At 35.8% G+C, this 26,237-nt stretch overlaps 1 protein-coding gene across 1 annotated transcript; it reads left to right on the top strand.

Annotated features, from left to right (window-relative positions):
* The first annotated feature begins 57 nt into the window (after nt 1–57).
* Nucleotides 58–22,778, top strand: DIS3 (DIS3 homolog, exosome endoribonuclease and 3'-5' exoribonuclease). Its single transcript, XM_054586419.1, has 21 exons — nt 58–490; nt 1,058–1,215; nt 3,429–3,622; nt 4,031–4,104; nt 6,418–6,585; nt 7,313–7,489; nt 9,146–9,259; nt 9,380–9,517; nt 10,094–10,240; nt 10,633–10,749; nt 11,013–11,114; nt 12,082–12,146; nt 12,235–12,319; nt 14,096–14,223; nt 16,908–16,994; nt 18,769–18,925; nt 20,186–20,400; nt 20,498–20,666; nt 20,788–20,946; nt 21,639–21,761; nt 22,391–22,778. The coding sequence occupies exons 1-21, from the start codon at nt 263–265 to the stop codon at nt 22,472–22,474; spliced, it is 2,889 nt and encodes a 962-aa protein (XP_054442394.1). The 5' UTR covers nt 58–262; the 3' UTR covers nt 22,475–22,778.
* Nucleotides 22,779–26,237: the final 3,459 nt, after the last annotated feature.

Genomic DNA, 26,237 nt, shown 5'->3' with positions numbered 1-26,237 from the left:
GCGGGTCCCCCTAGTTCCTGAGCGGAAATGACTCTGGGGGCCGCGCATCCTCCCTTGCTCTTCTCTTGCGCCCAATTCTCGCAGCCTTCGGAGAGCCAACCAACATCAGTCTCGACGTTTTCCCGCGAGAGGTGTTTGCTAATATCTGGAGCGGGAAGGGGGGAACCTCAGGGTAAAGTATACTTGTGCGACAGGGCTCCTAGCTTGATACATTTTGCCTGAGCAGTGCTGTCGGAGCCGGGATTCTGCCCCGGGAGGCAAGATGCTGAAGTCCAAGACTTTCTTAAAAAAGACACGCGCGGGGGGCGTGATGAAGATCGTGCGCGAGCACTACTTGCGGGACGACATCGGCTGTGGTGCGCCGGGGTGCGCGGCGTGCCGCGGTGCGCACGAGGGGCCGGTCCTTGAGCCCCAGCCCTTGGACCCACCGAGCAGCCTTTGCCCGCAGCCTCACTATTTGCTGCCTGACACTAACGTGCTGCTGCACCAGGTGAGTCGGAGGGCGGGCTCCGCCGGGAAAAGGGGTGTGACAGCTGGGGAAACTGAGGCCCAGAGAGGCGTGTCTGTGGCAGCATCCTGCACTTAGGGAGAGGCAAACCCTTCGGGACCCATACCTCCTGTCCCTCAGGCCGAGGTTCTTTTCCTTCTATGTACTGTTTTGGAGTTCTTGGAACGATAAGAATTTTGGACATGTTTATTTTCTAACTCCTGGTATCTCTTCCGCCTTCGATTGTAAGTGCCTGGAGGCCCGGGCCTGGGCTTCCGTGGCGTCTAGTCTGTGACCTCTTGGCAGCTTTTTAAGTGCCTATTAACAAAAACTGTGTGGGCCAACGTTGTTATTACTATTTTTTTATTAATGGACTGAATTCTGCGAAGTTTTAGAATGCCTGTTTACATGTGCTTTACTAAACCTCAAGGATTTTCTATAGCAAAATATCTTTTTATCTTAATGCATGTTTAGTGTTTTTTTAAACCGAAAGGGTTTTTATGTTCGACAGAAACAATTTACAAAGGAACATAGAAAGAAATTAATTTTTCTTGTCTTTTCTCTTTTAAGATTGATGTTCTTGAGGACCCTGCCATCAGGAATGTAATTGTACTACAAACAGTTATGCAAGAAGTGAGAAATCGGAGTGCCCCAGTATATAAACGAATCCGAGATGTGACCAATAACCAGGAGAAGCATTTCTATACATTCACTAACGAGCACCATAGGTAGAAGAGAAATTTTGTTAATTATCAGAAAACCACAGAATTATCTAAATTTAAGGAAGGGCTCCTGTCAGTGACTGATGATGTCAGAAAGTATCTGATAGGTTTCATACTTACAGGAGTTTTATTTGATTCTCATAGAGTTGTATAGAAAGAACATAATGCTAAGTAGACTTCATTAAGGTCACATAGACATTCATTGGCTCAAACCTCGAAGCAAGGTCTGTTGACTCGTAGGCTATAGGAGGTATTTTTATTTCCAAAATGTTTTCGTTTTGAATTGATTTTAGTATGTGTTGAACAATAGAATCATGGTAGGTAAGATTTACCTAGGTTCTTTGAATATCGTATTATATCAATAGCCAACATAGGTTAACAAAATGTCAAAGTTTGAGAAAGAGGTTTTAAATAACAAAGCAGCTTTATTTTTTTTTTTAAGATTTATTAGTTTTAGAGAGAGGAGAAGGAAGGAAGGAAGGAAGGAAGAGGGAAACACTGATGTGTAAGCGATACATTGATTGGTTGCTTTTTGCATACCAAGAGGAGACCTAGCCCACAACCCAGGCATGTGCCCTGACTGGGAATCAAACCGGCGACCTTTTGTTTCACAGGCTGGCACTCAATCCACTGAGCCACACCAGTCAGGACATAAAGCAAATTTATTCCTAGTGGGCTTTTAAATGTTACAGTAATCCCTTATAATTAATCACATTGAAGAAGATATGGTTGAAGTACAGAATTCTTTGTTCTATTTCAAATTCAAATAAATATTCAAATATTTCAAATATTCTCAGGGAGCAAAATCACCCATTGAAAACCACTGGGTTAGCTGTTAGATAGGGTAATGAAATCCTATTGTAATATGCAAATTAAAAATTTAATTTCTTAATTTTCTCTTCTTTATTCTTACATCCCAAACTTTAAAGAAAAATTGTCTTTGTAAAAAACATTAGTGAAACACTTGTAGCCTTCTTATTCTTAGCTCATCCTTGAATTCTGTAAGCAGCGATCTCACTTGTTTTACAGTGCAGAAAGAACAAGTTTTTGTGTAGCCTGATCGTCAGATCCCTAATCAGAGGTTATTGTTAGCGTAACTACATAAATACAGTTTTGCAGTACTGGGGCTGACAGGAAAATCTTCCTTATGACACTTGGGCAAATCTCATAAGATACTGTTGCTCAAGTCATACTAAAACCAATTCAAAAATTATATGACAGTGTTGTGTGATTGATACACTTAAAGCATTAGTAGATGCATTTAATGGTGAGGGATAAAATAATTATAAAAACTATTGAAGTCTAAAATTTCAAAAATGGATTTTTTTTAAGATATTATTTATTTTTAGGGAGAGGGAAAGGAAGGGGGAAAGATAGGGGGAGAAACACCGATGTGAGAGAGAAACATCAATCGATTGCCTCGCATGCTCCCAAGCGGGGACCTGGCCCACAACCCAGGCAGGTGCACTGACAGCGGATTGAACTGGAGACCTTTTGGTTTGCAAGCTGATGCTCAATCCACTGAACCACACCAGCCAAGGCTGAATTTACTATCTTTAGCACTAGAAGTTATTGAACTGAGTTTTGTTATACTTAAATCTGGGTTGAAAAACAGATTCAAATAAGTAAATATGCTGACATATTTGGGAGTTCAGAGTAGATAGAAAGGAGTGTGCAGTCATATCTGTATCTGGTCTTTCAGTCTCTAGATTGCTTCTGGCTTTTACTGTGTGTTTACTATGGATAATTTACATGCATTGTGAACTTAACTACAGAAGCATATGATCATAAATTAAATTGTACTATTTATAGCTTTTAGGAATTACTGTTAAACTACAGTTCGAATGAAACCTCATTATCAAGCCTGCAAAGCTTAATTGTAGTTCTTTCCAGCAAATCATTACTTGGTTGATGTTCCAACTGAAGTATAAATTCTGACCTTGATTTTTCTTTTGGTGAAATGGTTTTAGCCTTTTTATTGTCCCATTAATAACATGGTTTTCTTTTTTCAAGCAAATTGTCTTAGAAACTTAATTATACAGATCCTGTTTATTTCCTCTCTGAGGTATAAATCTGAATACATTCAAGAGATAAAGATATACCATTGACTTTTAAGTTTAGTGGTTATTAAACATTTATGTCTTAAAACTTTTCATATATCTTTGTTTTTATTAATTTTCATTTCCTTTTTAAAAAAATTTTCTTTTCTTTACATTTAGAGAAACTTATGTAGAACAAAAACAGGGAGAAAATTCTAATGATAGGAATGATAGAGCCATTAGAGTAGCAGCAAAATGGTACAATGAACATTTGAAGAAAATGTCAGCAGAGAATCAGCTGCAAGTTATCTTCATAACAAATGACAGGAAAAACAAAGAGAAAGCCATAGAAGAAGGAATACCAGCTTTTACTTGTAAGTCTAAATGCATCAACTGTTAAATCATGTTTGCAAATGCACATAAAAAGTATTATCAGGTTCGTGGTCAGAAAGTCACTTGACTGTATAATATTTTCATAGTTCTAAATTACCTCTATTTTTGCATTTGTAAATTTCTTTGCCTTTCTAAGCTCAGTGTTTTGTGGTGCCTGGTGGCTAATTTCCCTGTCACCATTTGGAATTGGCTTAGCAATAAAAGCTCAAAGATACGCTTGCCCCACTGTCTGTGCTGGGGTATGACCACATCAACAGATAGGGGCCTTTCCCCCGCAAGAATTGAAAGATGTACCATCACAAACAAGATTACGACGTTCTTCCATATCTAAGAAAAAAACAAATTAAAAAACACTTGAACTTACGAAGAACAATAAACTTATTTTTCAGGTGAAGAATATGTAAAGAGCCTAACTGCTAACCCTGATCTCATAGATCGTCTTGCTTGTTTGTCTGAAGAAGGGGTATGTTTGAATTTGTTTTATTTTGTTCTGAAGAGAAATAACCACTTTAGGGTATGAAATTTAAAAATTAGAATGTTGGTGGAAATTGGGATAGGAGTTAAGTTACAACAGTAAGAGTGGCTGGAGTCAAAATGGCATTCCAAAAAGATGTGACTTCCTAAAATGGCACTGTTTGCCAGAATTTCCTTAGCAACCTGAGTATGGCCTGGCACTTGGAAGCACTGTTGATGGATAAATAAAGGAATCTGTGGCTGGTTTGGGAATAGCACCAGGTACTTTATGAAGAAGCAGCGGGCAGTGCAGACGGTGCATGCACCGGTAGCAGTAATTCCGAAGGAAGAGGAAAGGAAGTCCTAAGAGTTAGAACAGGAAGGGAAGGGCCTGATCATGAGGGCCTATAATTTTTCTGTAGGTCAGTAATTTTTAAACTGTCTTATAAAGGTCTTCCTAAAGGGCAGCTACGAAGAGATGATAACAGACAGAATTCTGGCTCTGTACCTTACATAATGGCAGGCAAGAAGAGATTAAGGATGTATAAAAGTGTGCCTGGGAGGGATTGGGGAGAATGATCAGAAATGTTATGTATTTGAAAGAGCCCTCTAGTGTCAATATGAAGGATGCTGCACTGTATCACGGCGAGATCAGAGGCAGAGGGATGAGTAAAGGGATCAATTGCATTAACAGACTTTAGAGGACATGCTATGGGACTCATTAAACGTTGTGAGCCCTCATTTCCTTACATGTAAAGTGTGTTTAGCAATAGTGAGTTAATAGTGTTGTTATGAGGATTGAATGAGATAATAACAGCACTATTAATAAAATGCTTATTTCACAGCCTGGCACACAGCCAGGGTAAATGTAAATGGCAGCTATTGTTATAATAGAAATGGGTTTTATGTAGTAGAACGTTATGCATACATCCAGTCTTTACAGTATTTTTCCCATCCCTGTTTTCCTTGAGTCAGCTTTACAAAAACTAAATGTAAGTGAAAAATAAAAGCTGGGCTTGATTTTTAGAATACAGGTTTAGGATTGCCCTCTCTAATATGTAGCCACTAGCTGCATGTGGCTGCTTAAATTTAATTCAGGTTAAAAATTCAGTTTCTCGGTCGCACTCTCCACTTCAAGTGCTCAAGAGCCACTTGAGCCTGGTGGCCTTCATTTTGGACATCACAGAAAGAATACTTCCTTCATCGCAATGTTGTTTTATAAATAGCACTCATCTAGAAGAAGAAACAAGAAATAGTGTAACATTGGTAATACACGGTATTTGATTAAGTCCTACGGTAGGATAAGTGTAGGATACGGTGTAATACATGTGTGTGCCTCACGTTCACTGTGCAATGCAATATCATGCAGGAAAAACCACAGAGCTTATGGGAGAATGTGCTTAGGGGCACATACTCAAAAACCGTGGTAGAAAGAGGGTTTGGAAGGAGACCAAAATTGCATTTATTGATTTATTGCCGGTCGTCTTACATTTATATGATGGTAAAATGTTACAGTAGAGAGGGAACAATTTGCAGAGAGAAAAGATAGTTAAAGGACAAAGTTCTTGAATAGAGGAGAGGACATGGTTTGTAGTGCCCAATTGAAAGAACAGAAACATAGTATCCTGTGTATTCATTGTTACAGGGAAGAAAGCCGAATTTTGGTGCAGATGCAAGTAAGTGGGCAGATTCAGTGGTGAGAACATGTATTGGCTGCTTCCAATTCTCAGTGTGGATATTGTGGTCACCCATCTGAGAGTGAGAAGACAGGGAAGTTAGGTAAGCCAAAAGGAGGAAGCACAAAGGAAGATGGAGAAGAAAAGGAGCCAGCCAGTTAGGGTTTTGGATGTTGAGGTTGCTAAGAATCTTGATAGATGTTGTAGATGTAAGGCAGTTCCCAACTTACCTCTATCTTACATCCTTAGCTATTTGAAATAGCCAAAATACAAAGTGCATTTCTTGTGCTTTAGTAGCCACAGGTTTTTCACGGAATTGAGGCTTCAAATTAGCATTTGTGTATCTGCGCGCCCACTTAAATACACACCTTCGTTTTGGGAGGCCTGGGGTAGTGGTTGTGGGTGTGGAGTTCCTTCGTAACGTACATCTGTGGCTCTCCATCCGGATGTAATGAAATTGAAATATTTGTGTACGTTGTCCTAAGAATAGAAGGCATTTTTTTTTCTCACTCTGCTCATTGATAGAGTTGTATATACCATGACGTGGAAGGTTTTTAAAAGAAATTACTTGATAGTGATAATAGTTATATACTGAATATGAAAAAGATTTACATAGTAACGGTATCTTTGGTTTGCTTATTACACAGAATGAAATAGAAAGTGGGAAAATCATATTTTCAGAGCATCTTCCCTTAAGTAAGCTACAACAAGGCATAAAATCTGGCAAATACCTTCAAGGAACATTTAGAGCCAGCAGGGAAAATTACTTAGAAGCTACAGTATGGGTTCATGGAGATGCTGAAGAAAACAAAGAGGTAAGTGTGTAAATATATTCCTTACACACTAAAATACTTTCTGTTCAGCATTTTCTTTCATAAGTGTTTAAAAATTTTGTGTGAGATTTTAAATTTGCTTTTACTTCCAGAAGGCAATTGTATGGGATGTATTTAGATAGTAGAATTAATCACTTTTTTAGAAAACTGCATATTGAAGAAAACTTTCTATTAACCGACTCTTAAGATTAATCAAATAATAATAAATAGCCTCTTTTTGACATATTATGACCAGTTATGGAGTGTACTGTTTACACAGCATTGATTGCTCCAGGGCCCTTCCCACACTTAAAGTGGAGAGCAGTTGCTTTGGGGTGCTTACTGTTGCCAGGTCCTCTTCTAACTGCTGTGCCGGCTGCATTTCACTCAGTCTTCAACCTAGCCAATCAAAGTAGGTCTTTTTTTGTGTTTTACCTTCAGGACCCTGAAGTTTAGAGAGATTCAGAAATTTTCCCAAGGTCTCTTGGCATTAATGTAAGAGTTATGGCAGAGCCATGAACACAAACTTGTTTTTTTTGATCATGTATTTTCTACTGGATACGGAGAAATTAAGAGGATGTAGTAAGTGGACACTATAAGGAAGAAAAATATAAAGGAGGAAAAATAGAGATGCATAGAGATACTCAAAATGTCTTAAACCTCTGTTAAGTAATCTTCCCATTATTGCCATTAAAAATATTTGGACACATGCATTTACTGTTTTACACAGATAATCATACAAGGGCTTAAAAATTTAAACCGAGCTATTCATGAAGACATTGTGGCCGTGGAGCTTCTCTCTAAGAATCAGTGGGTAGCACCATCGTCTGTGGTTTTACATGATGAAGGTCAAAATGAAGATGATGTGGAGAAGGAAGAAGAAAGAGAACTCATTGTATTAAACCAAGCAAGTTTTTATTTTTTTCTGTGCAGTTCTATATAATTAATGTGTTAGCTTTGGAGAAAATTAAGCAACTTTTATTGCTTTCAGGTTTAGTGAACAAAATTGTATGAGGAGGGACACAAAAAAACCTAGAATTGTCTTCTGGGGGGTGGGTCCCATGTAGTACAGGCTTCCCCACGTAGGTGAGTGTTCTAGGAACCCATCTATATCCACGCATCAGCTGGCGTTGTTGTTAGAGGCTGCATGTGGCTTAAGTGAATTTTTTTTGTATGGTCTTTAAATGCATTTGCCCATTTCATGATGGGTGATTTATGAACGCACCTGCCCACACCCTGCTGGGTGTTGAGCAGTTTTTGACCAAAAATGACATGACCCCAGTGCCCTACCCCCTGTTCACCCAACCTCACCCTCAGCTACTTTTTTTATTTCCCTGAATGAAAAAAGCCCTCAAAGAGAAAGATTTTGCCAGTGTGGAAGGGGTGAAACAAAAAACAACAAGCACTAAAAGGCATCAAAATTGATGAGTTCAAAACTTATTTTGAGCAGTGGAAAAAAGTCTCAATAGGTGTATTTTATCAAATGGTGAGTACTTTTGAAGGTGACTGAAGTTTAAGCATGTAAGAATAAATACACAATTTTTTATAAATCTGTTTTTCTGGGTTCCCCCTCCTAGTCCTACACAGCTGACTTTTTTCCAAGTATTTAAGTAGTATTTTAAACTTACGTCTTATTTTGCTCAAATAAATGGGTTTAAAATACAAAAAGACTTGACTTGTTTATGAAACTTGAACTGTATGGCATTCAGAATGTGATCTGTCTGAATTGATGAGTTTTAAGTAAATACAAATTAAAATTTTCTGGAACATTTTTATGTAATGTTAAAATTCTGTTAGCATAGTAGATGTACTTTTGAGCCCTTGTATTTGGGCCTGTTTAATAATTCCTTCTCAATTACCATATTTGTTAGGAAGAGAACACTTTCAGTTGTTTCTTAGGAGCCAAAGTCTACTTGCTATGACCTATTAATTTCCTTATTTTAGAATGACATGAGTAATGTAATTATTCACCCAGTATAAGCAGTCCTTTTTCCATGAGTTTTATGCAGTGCTCTGGAGTCTTACTATGGCATTATCCCCGTGGAGTCTAAGCCATAGAGGAGTGTTGGAGGTGAAATACCTTAAGATCCTTCTGCTGTGTCTAATAAGAAATACCCCTTTTTTAAAATTTTTATTATGAATAAGGAAGAACTACTAAAGATAAATCTCTCTCTCTCTTTTCTAAGAATTAATAAATACCACATAGCTGACTAGTGCAAGCTAATACTAAATCCTAGTTTATTAATTCCCATACCTGTGTATATGTTAGTGAGTCCCCGTATTAAAACGGAAAGGAATTGAATTCTGAGATATTTATTCAGTTATATTAATTTCTTTCAGTTATGTGTTTTTATAATCCTTTGTATTACAGGAAATTTCCATGGTTTGTTTTTACATGCTATTGCCTAGAATTTTGAAACATCAAGATTCTGTACTTTTATGTCATAATTTAGGCCTGAAAATATTAGTATCCATATTCATATTCTAATTATGAAGGGAAATTGGGTCATTATACTTAGGGGAAAAATAACTGAAGATTTTTATTTTTATTTTTGAATCTCAGCTTAGGACGGCTGTAAATGAAAAAATGTTAAAGCCTACAGGTAGAGTTGTAGGAATAATAAAAAGGAATTGGAGACCGTATTGTGGCATGCTTTCCAAGTCTGATATTAAGGAGGTGAGTAGAGAGCATGTTGCTATGTAATTAAAAATGATACAGTTTAATAGAACAGCTCTTCCCTTGCCTTTATCCCAGTTTTTGTGTGTATGTGAAATACTTTTTGCTCATTTTCTTCAGTCAAGAAGACATCTCTTTACACCTGCTGAAAAGAGAATTCCTCGAATTCGGATAGAAACCAGACAGGCTTCTGCATTGGAAGGACGGAGAATTATCGTTGCTATTGATGGATGGCCCAGAAATTCCAGATATCCAAATGTAGGTTTGAATTAATAATTTTGTTTTAGAGTATTTTATTGAAAATTTGGGAATAAAATTGCTTCTCTTAGTGAAACTAGTCTGTTGATGTATAAAATTCATACTGAAATTTAGGAATATTTCAGTTAGCTAGTAAGTAATGCATCCAATTTGAAAATTAATCTTATGAAATTCCAATGTAAGTATTAACTTACTTTTACTCAAATTTTCAAACAATTAACTTTTATTGATAACGACTACAAAAAATGGTTTATAAGACCTAACTAGATGCCAATAAACATTCTGAAACTACTGTATTTGAAGCACATTCTAAACTTGAAAGATAATAGAAAATAAACAGATGCTTTGTTATATAAGAACTAGGCCTTTGCTAAGTTTTTATTATATACACTTGAAAATTTTCATAATTATCAGCATTAACTTACCAAAGGATCATTTCTAAGAAGTACTTAATGGCTACATTTAGAAATATTAAAGTTATATATCAATGCTCAAGAACTTAATGTGGTAATAAGATATAAATTACCCAGTAACACCTATAAAATATACTTTTCCAATAATAATATTTGGTTTTAGGGACACTTCGTGAAAAATTTAGGTGAAGTTGGAGATAAAGAGACTGAAACAGAAGTTTTGTTGCTTGAGCATGATGTTCCCCATCAGCCTTTTTCACAGGCTGTTCTTAGCTTTCTACCAAAGATGCCCTGGAGCATTACTGAAGAGGTAAGCTGAAAAGAATTCTTAGTGCCTTTATAAATTACTGTACCTGATTTAATTTTGTTTGAATTCTCTGTTTTTAAATATGTAGAAACCATAGTCCCCTGTTCCCCGCATTTAGTTAGGTACAGAACTCTTAGGTGTTACAGAAATCATTTGCTTTACTGAAAGATGGTTTTTTTTTCTGGAGGACCAACACTAGATTATGTCAAATTTTCCAAAGGCACGAAAACTACAAGTTGCAAATGATCATGTCTAGTTATCATTAAGAAATAAGACAAGTTTTTTTTTGTTTTAAATATATTGTTGATTTCAGTAAATATAGTGTTGATTTTATTACAGCTGCCCTTATGCTCCCAAAACAGTTTTTTATTTCTTAATCATGTTTCATCTTCTAGGACATGAAAAACCGAGAAGACCTGAGACATCTCTGTGTTTGTAGTGTGGACCCACCAGGATGCACTGATATAGATGATGCTCTGCATTGTAAAGAACTTGAAAATGGAAATTTGGAGGTATTCGTTTTGTAATTGCATTCTTATCCACATACAGTTTTGTTCTTGAGTTCATTTCCTTTTCTCACCCATTGTATAATTTATTTGTGATTTACTTGTGCCAAGTACAGTCAGTTGTAGCTGCAGAGACTAAGGGGCTTGTATCAAAAACTGCAGTGGTGAACGTGACTGAGTCCTTTTTCCATTTAGCTAAATTTCTTCTCATTAAAGCTACATTTCTCCAATTAAGCATATTGACATCTTTTCATTTTTATCTTTTTAAGGTTGGTGTTCATATTGCTGATGTTAGCCATTTTATTAGACCAGGAAATGCTTTGGATCAAGAATCAGCCAGAAGGGGAACAACTGTGTATCTTTGTGAAAAGGTAAATGTGTTAAATTAAAAATGGAATTTTGGTACATGCTTTCAACTTTTTCATCCTTTGTTTTATTCTTCATAATAAAATCATCTGAGGTGTTCCTGAGGAAAAGACAGCCTCAATATTTAGTGAAATTTTGATGAAATTTGATGAATGGCTATTATATTAATTGTGCAGTTAATTCATAGAGACCATAGAGCTTGTGAATGCTTAAATAGTCAAAGTTTGGAATAGTACGTGAATTAGCTAAAAGACTAATAATGTATAGAATAAGATGACCTTAAATCAGTAAATTGCAATTTTCTTGTTTACTGAGTGGCCCAAATAAGAAGTAGATGTAGTTGATATAAATTATTGTGTAGCATTTAACTTACTATTAATGGGCAACTAATTAAATGAGTTTATTCTGTCACAGTTTATTGTTTATTCTTCATTAAGTAGGGTCCCATAAAGTTATAGAGAAAAATTGTGAAAGTAGAGGGGAGAATTAAGCTTAGTCTGTTATGAAGGCATTGTCAAAGTTCTGGGTAGCTGTTGTCCATAAAAATGTAGTGTCTTTTTTAGTACTTTAAAAACACCATATAGTTTGTGTTAAGCTGTAAGGAAAGGTCCAGTCATGGAGCTAGCAGGACTTGTGTTAGTTATATAGTACAGTTATATAGTGCAATCTTAGTGTCCAGACTAGAGATCAGATGTTCAGAGGACAACTTGGTGGCTAGCGTCAAGGACTGAAGCTTAGATCCACTGCCATGAAGTCCAGTTTTCTTTCATTGCTTCTGTTTTTTAAAAGTTTTGTCTAAGTACAATGTTTTTCTAGAAATAGACTTATTTCGTGTTTTCTCAGTTCTATTCACACAGACCAGAATACTCCTTTTTTTACTTGTTAAATTAATGCTGTTTGAGAATACAGTCTCAAATAAATGATTGTATAGATATAGCTAAGTAATCTGCGACTCTATTTTATGTGTTCCAGAGGATTGACATGGTTCCAGAATTGCTTAGCTCTAACTTATGTTCCTTAAGATGTAACGTTGACAGGTATTTATGCATGTTTTTTCATAAGACCACAGTAGTTACTACTTTAACTGATTCCTATTAACAAATACTGTATTTTTTTTCCACATAGGTTGGCATTTTCATGTATTTGGGAAATGAATCACAATGCTGATATCTTAAAAACGAGATTTACAAAAAGTGTCATTAATTCAAAGGTTAGTTTCCTGGTTAACATTTAATGTTTAAAATCCTTGGTACTTCTAACAGCGTTCTAGATTGTTTTGAAAGGTTTAGGCTTATTATGTTAAGAAATTTTTTCCCCAGTGTTACAACAAAATCTAGATTCTTGCAGGTATCTGCTTAATTCTTGATGTTAATTATAAATGACTTCACATAGCCATTGTCCTGTATTCAGAAACTTAGAAAGCCTAGATACATAAGAAGACCAAATAGGTGACTTTTATCCCAACTCAGGAATCCGAGCATTTGAAGCTGCCCCAACTTATGACTGGTTAGCATTTCAGAAGTTGGCCTCTATACCATCTTCTTGTTTCCCATGTTTGTTCATAGAAATGATGTTATAAATCAGTGTTGGGCTCCAGCAGACCTGGCCTATGATGTGTGCTCAGACAGAATGGGGCCAGATTGTCTTCCTCCTTTTCCCTTTTTATACTCCTCCACAGATTCCCTGTATTCTTATTTTCCCCTGAATCTTACTGTAAGGTTTGCCAAACCCTCTTCTTCTAGAGATCCATTTTTCAAATTTACCTGCTTTTTCTCTCCCTTTTTCATGTCATTTTTTTGTTGTTGTTATAATCAACTTGTAGTTGGGAAGAAAGCAGTGTTAGAATGACAAATGGTGATGTGTGAATGATTTAAGCCTTCCTAGATTTGTATTTTTAAATAGCAGTGAATTTATTTCTTCTCCTAGACTTTGCCAGTATAACAAAATTATATGAAAAAAACACATTTATTGAACATATAACAGAAAACATTTTTGTTTGGAAGGGGAACTCTTAGCTCCTGGTAGAGGAGTTGGCTGTCCCCAGAATCGGACCTGGCTTGCATCATCTAACACGCTGTTCCTGACTTTTACTTGTGAAGTTACCTTTTTTTTTTGTCTGCCCCTGAGGATATATTTTTTATTGACTTTAGAAAGAGAGGAAGGGGGAAAGAGAGAGAGAAAAAGAGAAACAACGATGTGAGAGAGAAACATCAATCGGTTGCCTCCTGTACGCCCCCCAACTGGGGATCAGTCCTGCAACCTAGGTATGTGCCCTGACCGGGAATTGAACTGGCAATCATTTTCTTTTTCTTTTTCTTTTTTTTTTTTTGTGCACGGGAGACACTTAACCAAATGAGCCACCCGGCCAGGGCTGTGAAGTTATCTTTAAAAAAAAAAAAGTCAGCTGAAAAAATGGTAGCTTTTCATGAAGACTGGAATAGGAACAGAAGCAACTATTTGTATATGTGGGTTGAAATTGGAAATTACTTTAATTCTTTTATTACTATGATTTGTTTCATTTTTAGGTATTTAATTCTGGGTTTTTAGTAAATTTCCTGCAAGACCTAATGATTAGATTACTGCAATTTTCCTAAGTATTTGCCAGTGAGTAGAGGAGTAATTCCTTCTAGAAAGGATTTCACTTTACAGCTATTATCAGAGAATAATCAAACCTTACTTTTGATTTTAGCATTACCTGAGTATGTATACATTAAATGAAATATGAAAGTAATTAAACTGTGAGCAATTTATATACTAACCGTACTACTATATTACTTGTAAGTTTGCCTGTGTTGCGTAATACATTTGATAAGAGTTGAACCAGAAATCATACATGTGGAATATAAATGTTGTAGTTAGGAGTCTCTCTTTTAATGATATTTAGGTTTTTCTAAATCATGGATTTTACATATTGGAAATATAAGAATGTAGTTAACCAGTTTTTATAATTTGTAAGGCTTATAATAACATATGGTTTCTTCTTTAGGCTTCCCTTACATATGCTGAAGCTCAGATGAGAATTGATTCAGCAACCATGAATGATGAGATTACCATTAGTCTCCGTGGACTGAATAAGCTAGCTAAAATTTTGAAAAAACGAAGAATTGAAAAAGGGTACATTTCAAAAATATTTATTAAGATATTTCTTAATTCATTTATCTTGGCATTAAGATAACTTGTGAATTCCTTAAAGTATTTTATCATGGACAATGATGAATTATTTAATAAACTGAATAAAGACTCTTATGTAGAGATATCCTACCCCTAGCTACCTTTTAAATATTAGCAACTTGATTCTGGACTGATGTTTGTTTAGGAATTCTGTCCTTTAATTTGTTGTTCTAAAAAAATGACATGCTTGAGGTAAAATCTTAAAGAAATTCTAAGAAGGCAAGACCACCTCAAGACTCTTCTATGGATTGTTTCTAATTTTAATTGGAAATGAATGTCCATATTGAACGCTGATTTTCAGTTTAAATAAATGTAGAGGAAGTTCTTAATGCACTTGAGAGTTGCAAGAGATTTAGGATATTGTTTAATCCAACACCTTTATTTTTTAAATGATTAAAAGTTATTTAGAAGTAGTCTTCCCAAAGATCTGATAGCTATTGGCAGATTCATGCCATTTAGCTATCGTGTCATGGCATTTGCCTAACTACAAAAGCGGTAAGATAGGGAGCGTCCAAGTACCCACACTTGTTGAAGTAGCTAAAAGAAATTTGACTTTTGAAAGATATCATCAACCATCAGAGTAAAGCAAGTTCACGAGCCTTTTAGATGGGGGGTGTCTGGGTCCCCACGCCCATCCAGGATACGGTGTTAAGCAGTTACCACAAAGTGTTTTTTTGGGGGGGAATGCAAACCGTAGGTCTATGTTTATTCATAAGATGTGCCTATTTAATTTAAATTAAAAATTCAGTTCCTGAGTTGCACTAGCCATAAATCAAGTCTCAGTAACCACATGTGGATAGTGCCTGCCTTTTTGGAAAGTGTGGATAGAGAACATTTCCATTTCTGCAGAAAGTACCATTCATTGGACAGTGTTGTTCTAGGTAGTTATGCAGCGCCATTACTATCTCTATTCACACCTCAGTTTCCTGGGAATTTTCATATGATCCTAAAAAAGAAACTCGAAACCAGAAGGATAATTTGGATGCAACTAATGCATCCCAATGAAATCCCAATGAAATCACTGCTCAAGCTTGTCATGTAGATATAAAAAAGAGGACTATAATTGAATTTTTATGACACAAAATGAAACATTATTCAGCAAATACTTGTTTATTGAAGGTTTGCAATATATGAGGCATCAGAAGAAAGTATGTGTAAAGATAATTTTTAGAAAGTTTTAAAATGAAACCAAATGAAACACAATTGAAACTATTCATGATTTTAAAGTAAGATGTAAACTTGCATTTGTAACATAGCTTTTCATAATTCCAATAGAAAATATATTTTTTAACTTCAAAAATGACCTTTAATTTTGTAAATAGAAGGTCACTTACTGGCAAAAGCTGTCATTGAATTTTCTGTCTTAGGGAGAGTTGAGAAAACAATCATTAAAAAACAAAAAGTTATCTTTTGCCTTCTTAAGAAATAAGTACTATCTTACTAGGTTTTTTCCTGTACCTGGATTTAGAGAAGTGAAGTTACTCTGTACTGGTTTGTGTCTGGCTTCATTTTCTTACATAAAATTTTGGGATCTTTCCCTGTTGTTGAGTGTTCAGCAGTTTATTTTTTTTAAACTTCAGAGTATATTAGATGATATAGCTATACATCATTTGTTTCTCTTTTCTTTTGTAGATGAATATTTTACTTGTTTCCATTTTTTGGCTACTATCAATAAAGCTACTATAAACTTAAAAAAAAAGAAATAAATACTATCTTAAATTATGTCTATGTTAAAGGATCAATGCCATGTCATGGATAGTGGTTTATGAAGAAAGCATCATCAAAATGGAATTAGTATACCTTGCTTTTTAAGTCAAAATATATTAATAAACACATAATAGATCTGATGTAGAACCTTCTAAATACTACAGGGCAAGAAAAGAATGTTTGTTGAGATTTCCTTGCTGGTTAGTATTCCTTTTGCTGCTCCTCTAATAAATGTGAGGAGTTAAGGAAGAAAAGGACTTGGATCTCAATTTGTCTCACCTCGTTATTTTTCCCCTTTTCTGTGATTGCACAAGGTTACCCAGCCTTATTAAAATTCTGTTTTAGGTTGCTTTTACGAATTTACTTGTCAAAGGAGTTGCTAAGTTGTTATTTTATAAGTTATTATATGAACCATGTACGTAAAGTACTCAGCATAGTATGTTATCTGACACACAGCACTCAAATTAATAGCCATAAGTATTTGTAACATATTAGTAGCTGTAGTTTATCAATCTCTTTATTGGTTGAGTTTATGTGGAAGATACTTTTGAAGTGTGGATCTTCTCATGTCAGTGATCTACCACACCAGCTTCCTTTTTTCTCTCTCCATCATCCTCACCCTAACACATGATTTTCCATGGTAAATAATATGCTGCCAGTCACCTTTTTTATCAGTAAGAGCGATTACAAACCCACATAACAATAAAATCTTATAGCTTGGCAACAGAAGGTATTCAGACCCTAAGAAGCGCAAGGACTCATTCTGTTGTGTTGCTCTTGTGTTAACAAGGTGATCATAGAGCTTTAAGAAGAATAACTTGCATACTTGCTATAATTGTTTTCTGTTTTAGAAAATCACTTTCAGAATTATGTCTGTTATTGGCGCACTTGAGTAATTGACCTCTTTAATTTTTATTTAGGGCTTTGTCTCTTTCTTCTCCAGAAGTTCGATTTCATATGGACAGTGAAACTCATGATCCTATAGATCTACAGACCAAGGAGCTTAGGTATGCATTTTTTTTGATGGGCAGTAGATTTTGATTTTAAATGTACTGTCTGGTTTGTTAGTAAACAAAATGTTGTTATACCCAAAATATCCATTTCTAATAGGGTTATGATTTCTGTTATTTTATTTTATATTAAACTATGAACTATACAGAAAAGTAAACATCTCACTTTTAAGTTTTTCTTACATAAAACTGGGATTAGTATTACAATAGAAAAATTTCCAGTTTGAATTTGTATGACTTGAAGTGTGCGGTGTACTAAACCTGACTAGTGGCAGTGATGGTAAGTAAAAGAAGAGTGCCCTGATCAGTTCCGGAAGCATTAAATGTAGGGTTCCTGTGGTGGGCTGGAAGGGCGACTATGGGGCTTTGGGGCCAGACAGCCTAGGTGTGGGTTCCACTACTGCCCGTACAGCTCTGGACAGGTTATGCCTCAGTTTATTTGTGACCGATAATGGTACATGCCTCACAGGGTGCTGGGAAGAGTGCTCAGATGTTGTACTCAGCTACCGTCGTTATTGTTTTATTGATTTAGCTAAGTTTTAGGAAGCAAGGAAATTGTTGGCTAAATGAGAGTTAGGCCTCTTTTCCATGTCTCTTAGATAAGGTAACTCTGAAATTTAGTTTGCATCTATACTTTTCCTAGAAGGTGACTTAGAATTAAAAATGAGAATATACCTAAGTTCGTTAGTTTGGAACAGTATGTGCTCAGTAACATTAGAACTAAAATTTAAAAAAGAGCTTAGTGAGGGGGAAATTTCTGTGCAAAAAGTCTAATGTTAGTATGAACAGTGAGCCCAACACTAGGAGCTCTTTTGAGAAAAAAGTTGAATCCAGCTTTACCAAAATAGAACATCATTTCTTCCTGCCTATTAGAAGAAAAACATTTCTAAGATATTATCTCCATAAGTTTTAAAGGTATAGGAGATATTACTAATATTTTAAAAAATTAATATACTTTAGCAATCTCGTCAAGATGGTATTAGATGTTATTTAAAATGTAAACAGGAATGAATGATAAATAATGCATGTTCAGTGACTTGGGAGAAAGAAAGTACTACGTAAACAAAAGGCAGATGATTTATTCAACTATATTTTAAATGGACATAGACTATTTAGATTGAAAAGCAGTATCAGATTGCTTAAGAGTTTCAAAGTCAGGTTGTGTGAACTTGAATCCTGTTACTACTAACAACTCTGACATTGAGCAGAGAATAATACTTAGTCTTATATGCCAAGGAGAATAAATATATATATGGCACAATTTATATAGCACTTACAGCACAATGCCTGACCCATAATAAGCACCCAGAGTAGCTATTATAAATATCTCTTCAATTTGGTGATTTATTGGTCAAAGTTTAACTTTTTAACTCAAAATTCATATGACTTAAATTCTTCTTAATAAACTTTATTTTTATGGATTTATAGTTAAATAAAAGTCTACTTTTATTTGGGCTTAGTAAAAGGAGGTAAAAATGTTTCTGATTTAGGTTTTATATATTAAAGTTAGCAAAGCTTTTATTTTTTTAAATGCAATTTGTAAACACTCTAGGATGAGATTTACTTACACAGTAGATGCATAGTAAGGGATTGTTGACATAGTAGGAGAGAAATGAAAGAGCCCTAGGTTATAAAAATATGTGCACACATATGAATGTTACATAGGAAGTACTTCCATTACCTTCTAGGCAGAAAAGGTAACCTGGAAATAAATGATAATGTAGAAGTCTTGGATTCTCTTCCCTTTTTTAATAATTTTTTTCATTGATAGAGAAACAAATTCCATGGTGGAAGAATTTATGTTACTTGCCAATATCTCTGTTGCAAAAAAAATTCATGAAGAATTTTCTGAACATGCTCTGCTTCGAAAACATCCTGCTCCTCCTCCATCAAATTATGAAATTCTTGTTAAGGCAGCTAAATCCAAGGTACAATTCTATAGATTGAAAGTTATCTGTGTTTGTGTTGTGGTCTATCTGTTGCAGTGAATAATCTATATTTACATCTCCATAAAAATGTTCATTTCTTGATGCAAAAATATGGCAGTAGTTCTTAGTTTTTATTATTGAAATATATTTCACATATAACATTGTGTACATTTAAGGTGTACAATATGTTAATTTTAGACATTTATATATATTTATTTGCAGTATCTTGGATACATAATAAGCTCTTCGTATCTCTGTGCCTTTACACATGTTCTCTGTGCATGTTACTTCATGCCTCCTCTGAACTGCTGAACCTACAAATAATTTTTTTCTCTATACCTTTAACTCAGTTAAGCCCCCTTTATATCATGTCCCTAAGAAGAAAGACCATTTATTGCATACATGGAAAAATGAAGAATATAGAAAGGAAACCATTTCCTCAGTCCCATATACTCCCTGCCTCTGGTTAGTAGATTTTCTTTTAGGCATAAATTCCATTATGCTTGGGGCGACTGTGGCTTACATTGGTTTTGTTTGCATCACTTGGTAAGGTCCCATGTTTCCTGTCCAGAAGAGAGCTGGCAGGAGTTGTTTTGAGTCTTGGGACATTATTCTGCCAGGATAGCACTGATTTTTGAGTTACCAGACCTTCATGGTAGGCTTTCTGCTGTCATATCCATCAGAACAGAATCAGCCTATCCTGTGCTCTAAGGCTTATGCTGTAAATTGGGGGATTTTCTCTTGTCTTATTCCTCTTCCTAAGATCTGGGTAGAGGAAGGAGGATTTAAGTGTTTGCCTCACCTCCCAAAGTAGAATAAAACAGCTAAGTTTGATGTATCACAACATTGAGCAGCAGTGACCAATGCAGCTTTATTTTGTCTGTGGCCTTGACTTCTACTTTGAATGGAAGGAAAATGTATGCAGAGAAAATCCAGACATACTGGAAAGTATCCAGATCTGCTTGGATTTCTTTTTTCCTGCCCCAGCAGATCAGGCACAAAGTGGGCTTTGAGAAACAGTGCTGCTGCTCCCACCATCCTTCAGGATGTTGATACTTCAGTGTCTTTAAATGCATTTAAAAAAAAGTTAAGCTTTGATGTTGCACAGGACAGTCACTGCTTTCTATAAGTTTTAGTCTTGTAGGTGAAAGATAAAAGATAAAGACACTTACTACCTGATCATCCTGATTCATTATATTTTGAACACATGATGGTACTGATTTTAAAATATAGTGCTCTTTCCCTCCTCTTTATTCACAGAATTTGGAAATTAAGACTGATACAGCCAAGTCTTTGGCTGACTCTTTGGATCAGGCCGAGTCTCCTATCTTCCCGTATCTGAATACTCTGTTAAGAATCTTAGCTACTCGGTGCATGATGCAAGCTGTGTACTTCTGCTCTGGGATGGATAATGATTTTCATCACTATGGCTTAGCATCCCCGATATACACACATTTCACTTCACCCATCAGGAGGTACTTTTTCCTTGAAAATGGCTCATTTTGAATTTTAAAAAGATTTTAATGCTAATGTGGCATGATTCTTATTTCTCCTTTATATATCTATGAGTAGATATGCGGACATCATTGTTCATCGGTTGTTGGCTGCGGCTATTGGGGCTGACTGTACTTATCCAGAGTTGACAGACAAACACAAGCTTGCAGATATATGTAAGAATCTCAATTTCCGGCACAAAATGGCTCAATATGCCCAACGTGCATCAGTGGCTTTTCATACCCAGGTATTTGCCTTCTCTTGATAAGAGAAATGAAGTTTTGTTCATTTTTGATATTAATTTCAAAATTGTTTTGTTAATTTCAAAATATTTAAGATGATTCTTAATAAAGTATGTTATTTTACAGTTATTTTTCAAAAGCAAAGGAATAGTAAGTGAAGAAGCCTATATTCTTTTTGTGAAAAAAAATGCTATTGTGGTGTTAATTCCGAAGTACGGTTTAGAAGGTACGGTTTTTTTTGAAGAAAAGGACAAACCAAAGCCACGGCTTATTTATGATGATGAGGTATAGTATTCCCAATGTTTTTATTTGTTTGCTTTTGATGCGGGGGAGGGGTGCTTTTTCTTTGATAGGTTACAAAAACCTGAAAGGGTTGAAATTGTTTTTTGTATTCTACAGAATTTAATTGTGCCAGCTAAACTCTTATACCAAGTTTCTCACCTTAGTGTATCTTCCCACATACACAAGCTGACTGATTTCTTTTATACCATGTAAAGTTCCCCCCTAAGTAAACCTGAATTACACAGTGCCTTAAGTGGAGAGATGGATTAAAGTAAAGGAATACATAAATGACTGCTTTGAGCTCAGGGAGAGATTTTAAACCTGTTTCGTGTCTCTTATCAGACATACTCCCTACTTGTCTAACCTTAGTGGAACGATAAAACAGTAAACTCTGCCCGTAGTACCTTTGTGCTGTGTTTCTCTACTAAACCAGCAATTTGCTGGTAAGAATCCTGAGAGTAATGAATTACTTTGGGACCATCTTAATGAAAGGAGGAAGTATGGTAGCTTATATTTATGTAAGGCTACTAGATTCCTGGTTTTTGTCATGTAGAACATTTAGATGTGCTTATTAAATATGCAAGTAGTTTTTTAATTTAAGCTTTTAAATTAATATGAAGGTAAACTCTAAAGAATTAGAACAAATCCTCAAGTGTATGAAAGTAATTAAAAATTGTAAAATGTCTTTTGTTTAGAAACCTTCACTTAAAATAGAAGACACTGTGTTCCATATATTTGATAAAGTTAAAGTGAAAATCATGTTGGACTCATCAAATCTTCAGCATCAGAAAATTCGAATGTCCCTGGTGGAACCACAGGTAAGACCAAACTTATATTATCTGCGTTGTAATGGAATATATTTGTGAAAGACTGATGTAGTCATAAGTTATTTCTGTTTAATGATAGTGGAAACTTGGTAAGTAGTGTGGAGGACAAATACTTGCCTAGCAATTCCTATTTTCTCAGTGATCTCCCTAGGCCATACGATCCAGGTTGCTTAGGATTCTTATGAGGCCATCGGTAAGACAAGCCAAACTCTTTGAGATCTCTCCCCTAAGCTGTCACTTTTATTGGTTTTTTTTTTTGAAAGCTGCACTTTTGCAGATTAAGATAAAGTATGTTTCACCTAAGACATTGGTTCTTAACCTTTGTTTTGCCCCAACACACCTGAGGCCTCTGATGCTTACAGTCACAGTGGCCCAGCTGGGATATTTAGATGTGTTAACCACATACTTCTGAAATGACCCCTTTCTTACCTGTTGAGATGATATCTAACATTTTTGAACCACTGTTACTTTGTGTGGAAAACCAAAAAACCCCATTTCCCCCGCTACCTCTACATCCTTTTGAAATTGGAAATATCATTGGGAAGGGAAAGATGAGAATGAGAATTATTCCTATTTTATGCCTTTGCTTACCTCCTTTTTTTCCATTTACATTACTTTAGATACCAGGAATAAGTGTCCCCACTGATACTTCAAACATGGACATTAATGAACCAGAGAAAAAGAAGAAGAAGATTGAAAAATAGCTACAGTCAAGAAAAAAACCTCAAGGACTGGTTTCCTTAAAAAAACAAAACAAAAACCTTAAGAGGACATTTTTAAACCTAAAGAGTGTGTGAAAGTTTATTACTTTCTTAAGTGCATTTTAATAATTTAAAAAATTTGCATTTTTTAATTTTTTTATATTTTGAATATTCTATTACAGTTGACCCAATTTTTCCCCCTCTGCCCTCCCCTCCACCCAGCACTACCCACTCCGTCAGGCAGTCCCAACATTGTTCATGTCCATGGGTCATGTGTCTAGGTTCTTTGGCTGCCCCATTTCCTGTACTGTACTTTATATCCCCATGGCTATTCCATAACTACTTTTTTGTACTTCTTAATCCCATCACCTCTTCACCCATTCCCCCATACCCCCCTCCCATCTGGGAACCATCAAAGTATTCTTTGTATGCATGGTTCTGTCTCTGTTCTTGTTTGCTTAGTTTGCTTTTTAGATTTAATTGATAGATTTGTATTTTTTGCCATTTTATTGTTCATAGTTTTGATCTTTTTCTTAAATGAGTCACTTTAATGTTCATGTAATGGTTTGATGATGATGAACTTGTTTTTTCTTGTCTGGGAAGTTCTTTATCTGCCCTTGGATTCTAATTGATATCTTTGCTGGGTACAGCAATCTTGGGTGTAGGTCCCTGCTTTTCATGACTCTGAATAATCCTTGCCAGTCCCTCCTAGCCTGCAAGTTTCTTTGGAGAAGTCAGCTGACAGTCTTTTGGGAATTCGCCTGTAGGTAACTAACTGCTTTTCTCTTGTGGCTTTTAAGATTCTCTCTTTATCTTTAACCTTTGGCATTTTAATTACGATGTGTCTTGGAGTGGGCCTCTTGGCATCCATCTTGTTTGGGAGTCTGCTTAAAAATTTGCATTTTTATTGAACTGTTGACTATGTCTGTCCCATCATACTACTTTATTTCTGGATTGAACAGAACTGTTTATGCAGAAAAATTCAATTGAATATCCATCATTTAGTGACAGGATAGCAAATTCAGGGATCTGTAAAGATCATTTAAAGAGAGCATTCATCTGCTCGTTGAAGAGCAGATTAACTTTGCATAAGTAATTTGATTATTTAATATTGATAGAAAAATATGGAGAAAGATATAACATTTTTAGAAGGAACAATCTGTCATTTCTAAATCTTGAAAGCTGTGTTTGGTATGGCAGTTTTTGGATTTCAAGACAATTAAGATCTGTTGGGGAATTCGGTAATCACTGCTATTTTTCATTTACCTAGCTTACATCATGTGCTCTCTTCCTGAAAGCCTTCTGTACTTTCTTAATGATCCTTGAACAGCTGTTGAGTGTTTGGGAAATGAATGCTGTAGGAAGGCAAGATGTAAGATATTTTGATTTCACTGAAAAAATAGTTGTTTCATACCAAGTAATAAGTGCGATCATCATCCTTGACCTTCATCTCAAATATCTCCCCCAAAGTAAAGAGTTAGGATTCAAAGAAAGAATGGATAGTACTTTGTCACATCATGTTACTTATAAAATAAAAAGCAGGTAATGAATGGCTTTTAAACTGCATATGTACCAGATTATATAGGAAAGGGGGGATTGTGTAAATTCATATTAAAGGGAACACATTGAAGTATCTTCCCTTGTTAACCACAAAAATTAGTAATGATTAAATGGCTGTTTTCCAAAATATTTTGAGATAGTTACCTTAAAACATTTTACTTCATATAGTCAATCTCTAAAGTACCTACACTGTACCAATAAACTGCTGTTGCCTGGGAAGAGCTTGCAGGACAATGAAGAGTGGCAAACACGTCAGGAGTTATACTAGTGGGAACAGTAACTGTGTGGACTTCAGGCACTCAGTAATTGTTAGGTGATGTTCCAGTTTCCTGGTCCTGAAGAAAACATCCATACATTGAGACAGAAGCTGTTTCAGTTGGCAAAAGATAGCTTTGAGTTGTCTTGGGTCCACATAACGGGCTGAGACCAGAGCAGGAGTCCACAAGCCATTCTGCAAAGGGCCAGGCACTGAAGGTTCTGCCAGTCGGGCAGTCAGGCACAGCCTAGCCCTCAGCTCTTCTGCTCCGACAGTGTGAGTGCAGACTGTACGTAAGCAGATGAGCAAGGCTGTGCTTCCACAAAACCTTATAGATACAAATTTAAATTTTACAATTTTCATGTATCACAAAATACTACCTACTTTGTTTTCCCCTCCCCAAAGAATTTAAAAATTCTTGGCCCATGGACCACAGTTTACCTGCAGGAGAGTAAAAGGGGAGGCTTCTTGGCAAAACAAGGAGGCTATGGCTGACCTTTTTATTTCTGCGTTTTTGTTTTTTTCCCCCCTTGTGCCTCATTTATGAGGAAGGTCTAATTCAGGCATTAGTTCTTACTGAGTAGTTTAAGAAGTCTAGCTAGACACCTTATTTTCACACTTTTAAAGTCTCTTCCTTGGTAATCTAAAACACTTCTAATGCCAGCTCTTATGCTAAGCAGCTTACGTGGAATATTTCACTTAAAAAGCTCTGTTGGGTAGGACTGTTCTCCCCATTTGATGAGAAGATTGAGGTTTCTATGGCCTAGATCAAGTAGTTAAGTGACAGAGGTGGGGTTAAAATCCAAATTATAGTCACTACTCTGTTTCTGGACTTGTGCTCTGAGAAACACACACAGCCAGGGAAGCTTCCATTCCTGGAATGTAGAACTTACGTATAGCAATAGCCTGTATATTGATTGTAAAAGCTAAGGACTCAATTTCCTAATGCAAAATCTTTAGCAATGGACCTAGTGACTAATGGTTTTAACAGTTACTGTGCTGGGGGAGAGGAGGAGCCAACACACAGTAAGAAACATTTTTTGGAGGTTAGTTATAAGCTTATAAGGTGCAAAAAAAAAAAAAAATTACACAATATGTTTCCTAGGGCTGCGTATGAATTATCACTCCTATATGAATCAATTTTTAAAATGTGATTTGTAAATATGACCACATTTTCCGAAGGTAAAGAATATTCCCCCCAAGCTTCTATACCCAGTCTGCTCCCAACATGAATATAAGGTTTTAAGAACTTGAGTTACATCTGCCCATCTGTAACTTACAGGTCCAGAGCCCTACAGGAACTCCACCGTCACTCAGTTCCCACTGTTGAGCCTGGTTCTGCCGCGCTCTTACTCCTCTCCGCCCCATTTTAGTGAGAAAGAATACATTTGTCCTAGGGATAGAGATGTATATTGGGCATCCCATGTTTATCCCACTAATAAAAACAATACATAATATAAAGATGTTACTACTACCTTTCTAGTATTTACCCTTTTTAAAGTAGTCACTAGGCCAGTTACCACTGAAACTAAGATTTCTATACAGAAATAGAGTCCAAGAATGAAAAATTTTGGAAACCTTAACCTCCTTCCTACCTCTTTGATTAAATTTGTTTTATACCTAAATCAGATTTCTTCCACATAGGTTATACATTTCAATTCATCTGTATATTCACATATTTCTACATAAAACAGAACTTTCACAGTTCCGCATGTTCTCAGAACTCCCACATCCAGCGCCCTCTGTAAGGCCAGGAAGTAGCTCACTGACCCTGTAAGGACAGGCGCCAAGACACTGCTCTAGTTTTTACTGTAAAAGCATCACTCAAGATGAGTACAAAAATATTTATTGACAAAAAATAAACTTATAAATCAGCAAATTGTTGAAAGTTCCAGATGCTTTTCTGTTGTCCCTGTGTCACTAAATTAAGCCCTTGATTTTTCACATTAA

Source organism: Pteronotus mesoamericanus, unplaced genomic scaffold (assembly GCF_021234165.1).
Source record: "Pteronotus mesoamericanus isolate MK-2021 breed Mesoamerican mustached bat unplaced genomic scaffold, CSHL_Meso_final contig_94, whole genome shotgun sequence".
Classification (NCBI taxonomy): domain Eukaryota; kingdom Metazoa; phylum Chordata; class Mammalia; order Chiroptera; family Mormoopidae; genus Pteronotus; species Pteronotus mesoamericanus.
The sequence above is the reverse complement of the archived record's forward strand: the minus strand, read 5'-3'. Positions and strand labels throughout refer to the sequence as shown.

What these genes read in the sequence shown, in the direction of transcription:
- DIS3 (XM_054586419.1), top strand. Translation starts at nt 263, where the DNA reads ATGCTGAAGTCCAAGACTTTCTTAAAAAAGACACGCGCGGGGGGCGTG. An exon ending in CTAACGTGCTGCTGCACCAG is followed by an intron (nt 491 to 1,057) that starts GTGAGTCGGAGG and finishes TTCTCTTTTAAG; the next exon opens with ATTGATGTTCTTGAGGACCC. An exon ending in AACTCATTGTATTAAACCAA is followed by an intron (nt 7,490 to 9,145) that starts GCAAGTTTTTAT and finishes TTTGAATCTCAG; the next exon opens with CTTAGGACGGCTGTAAATGA.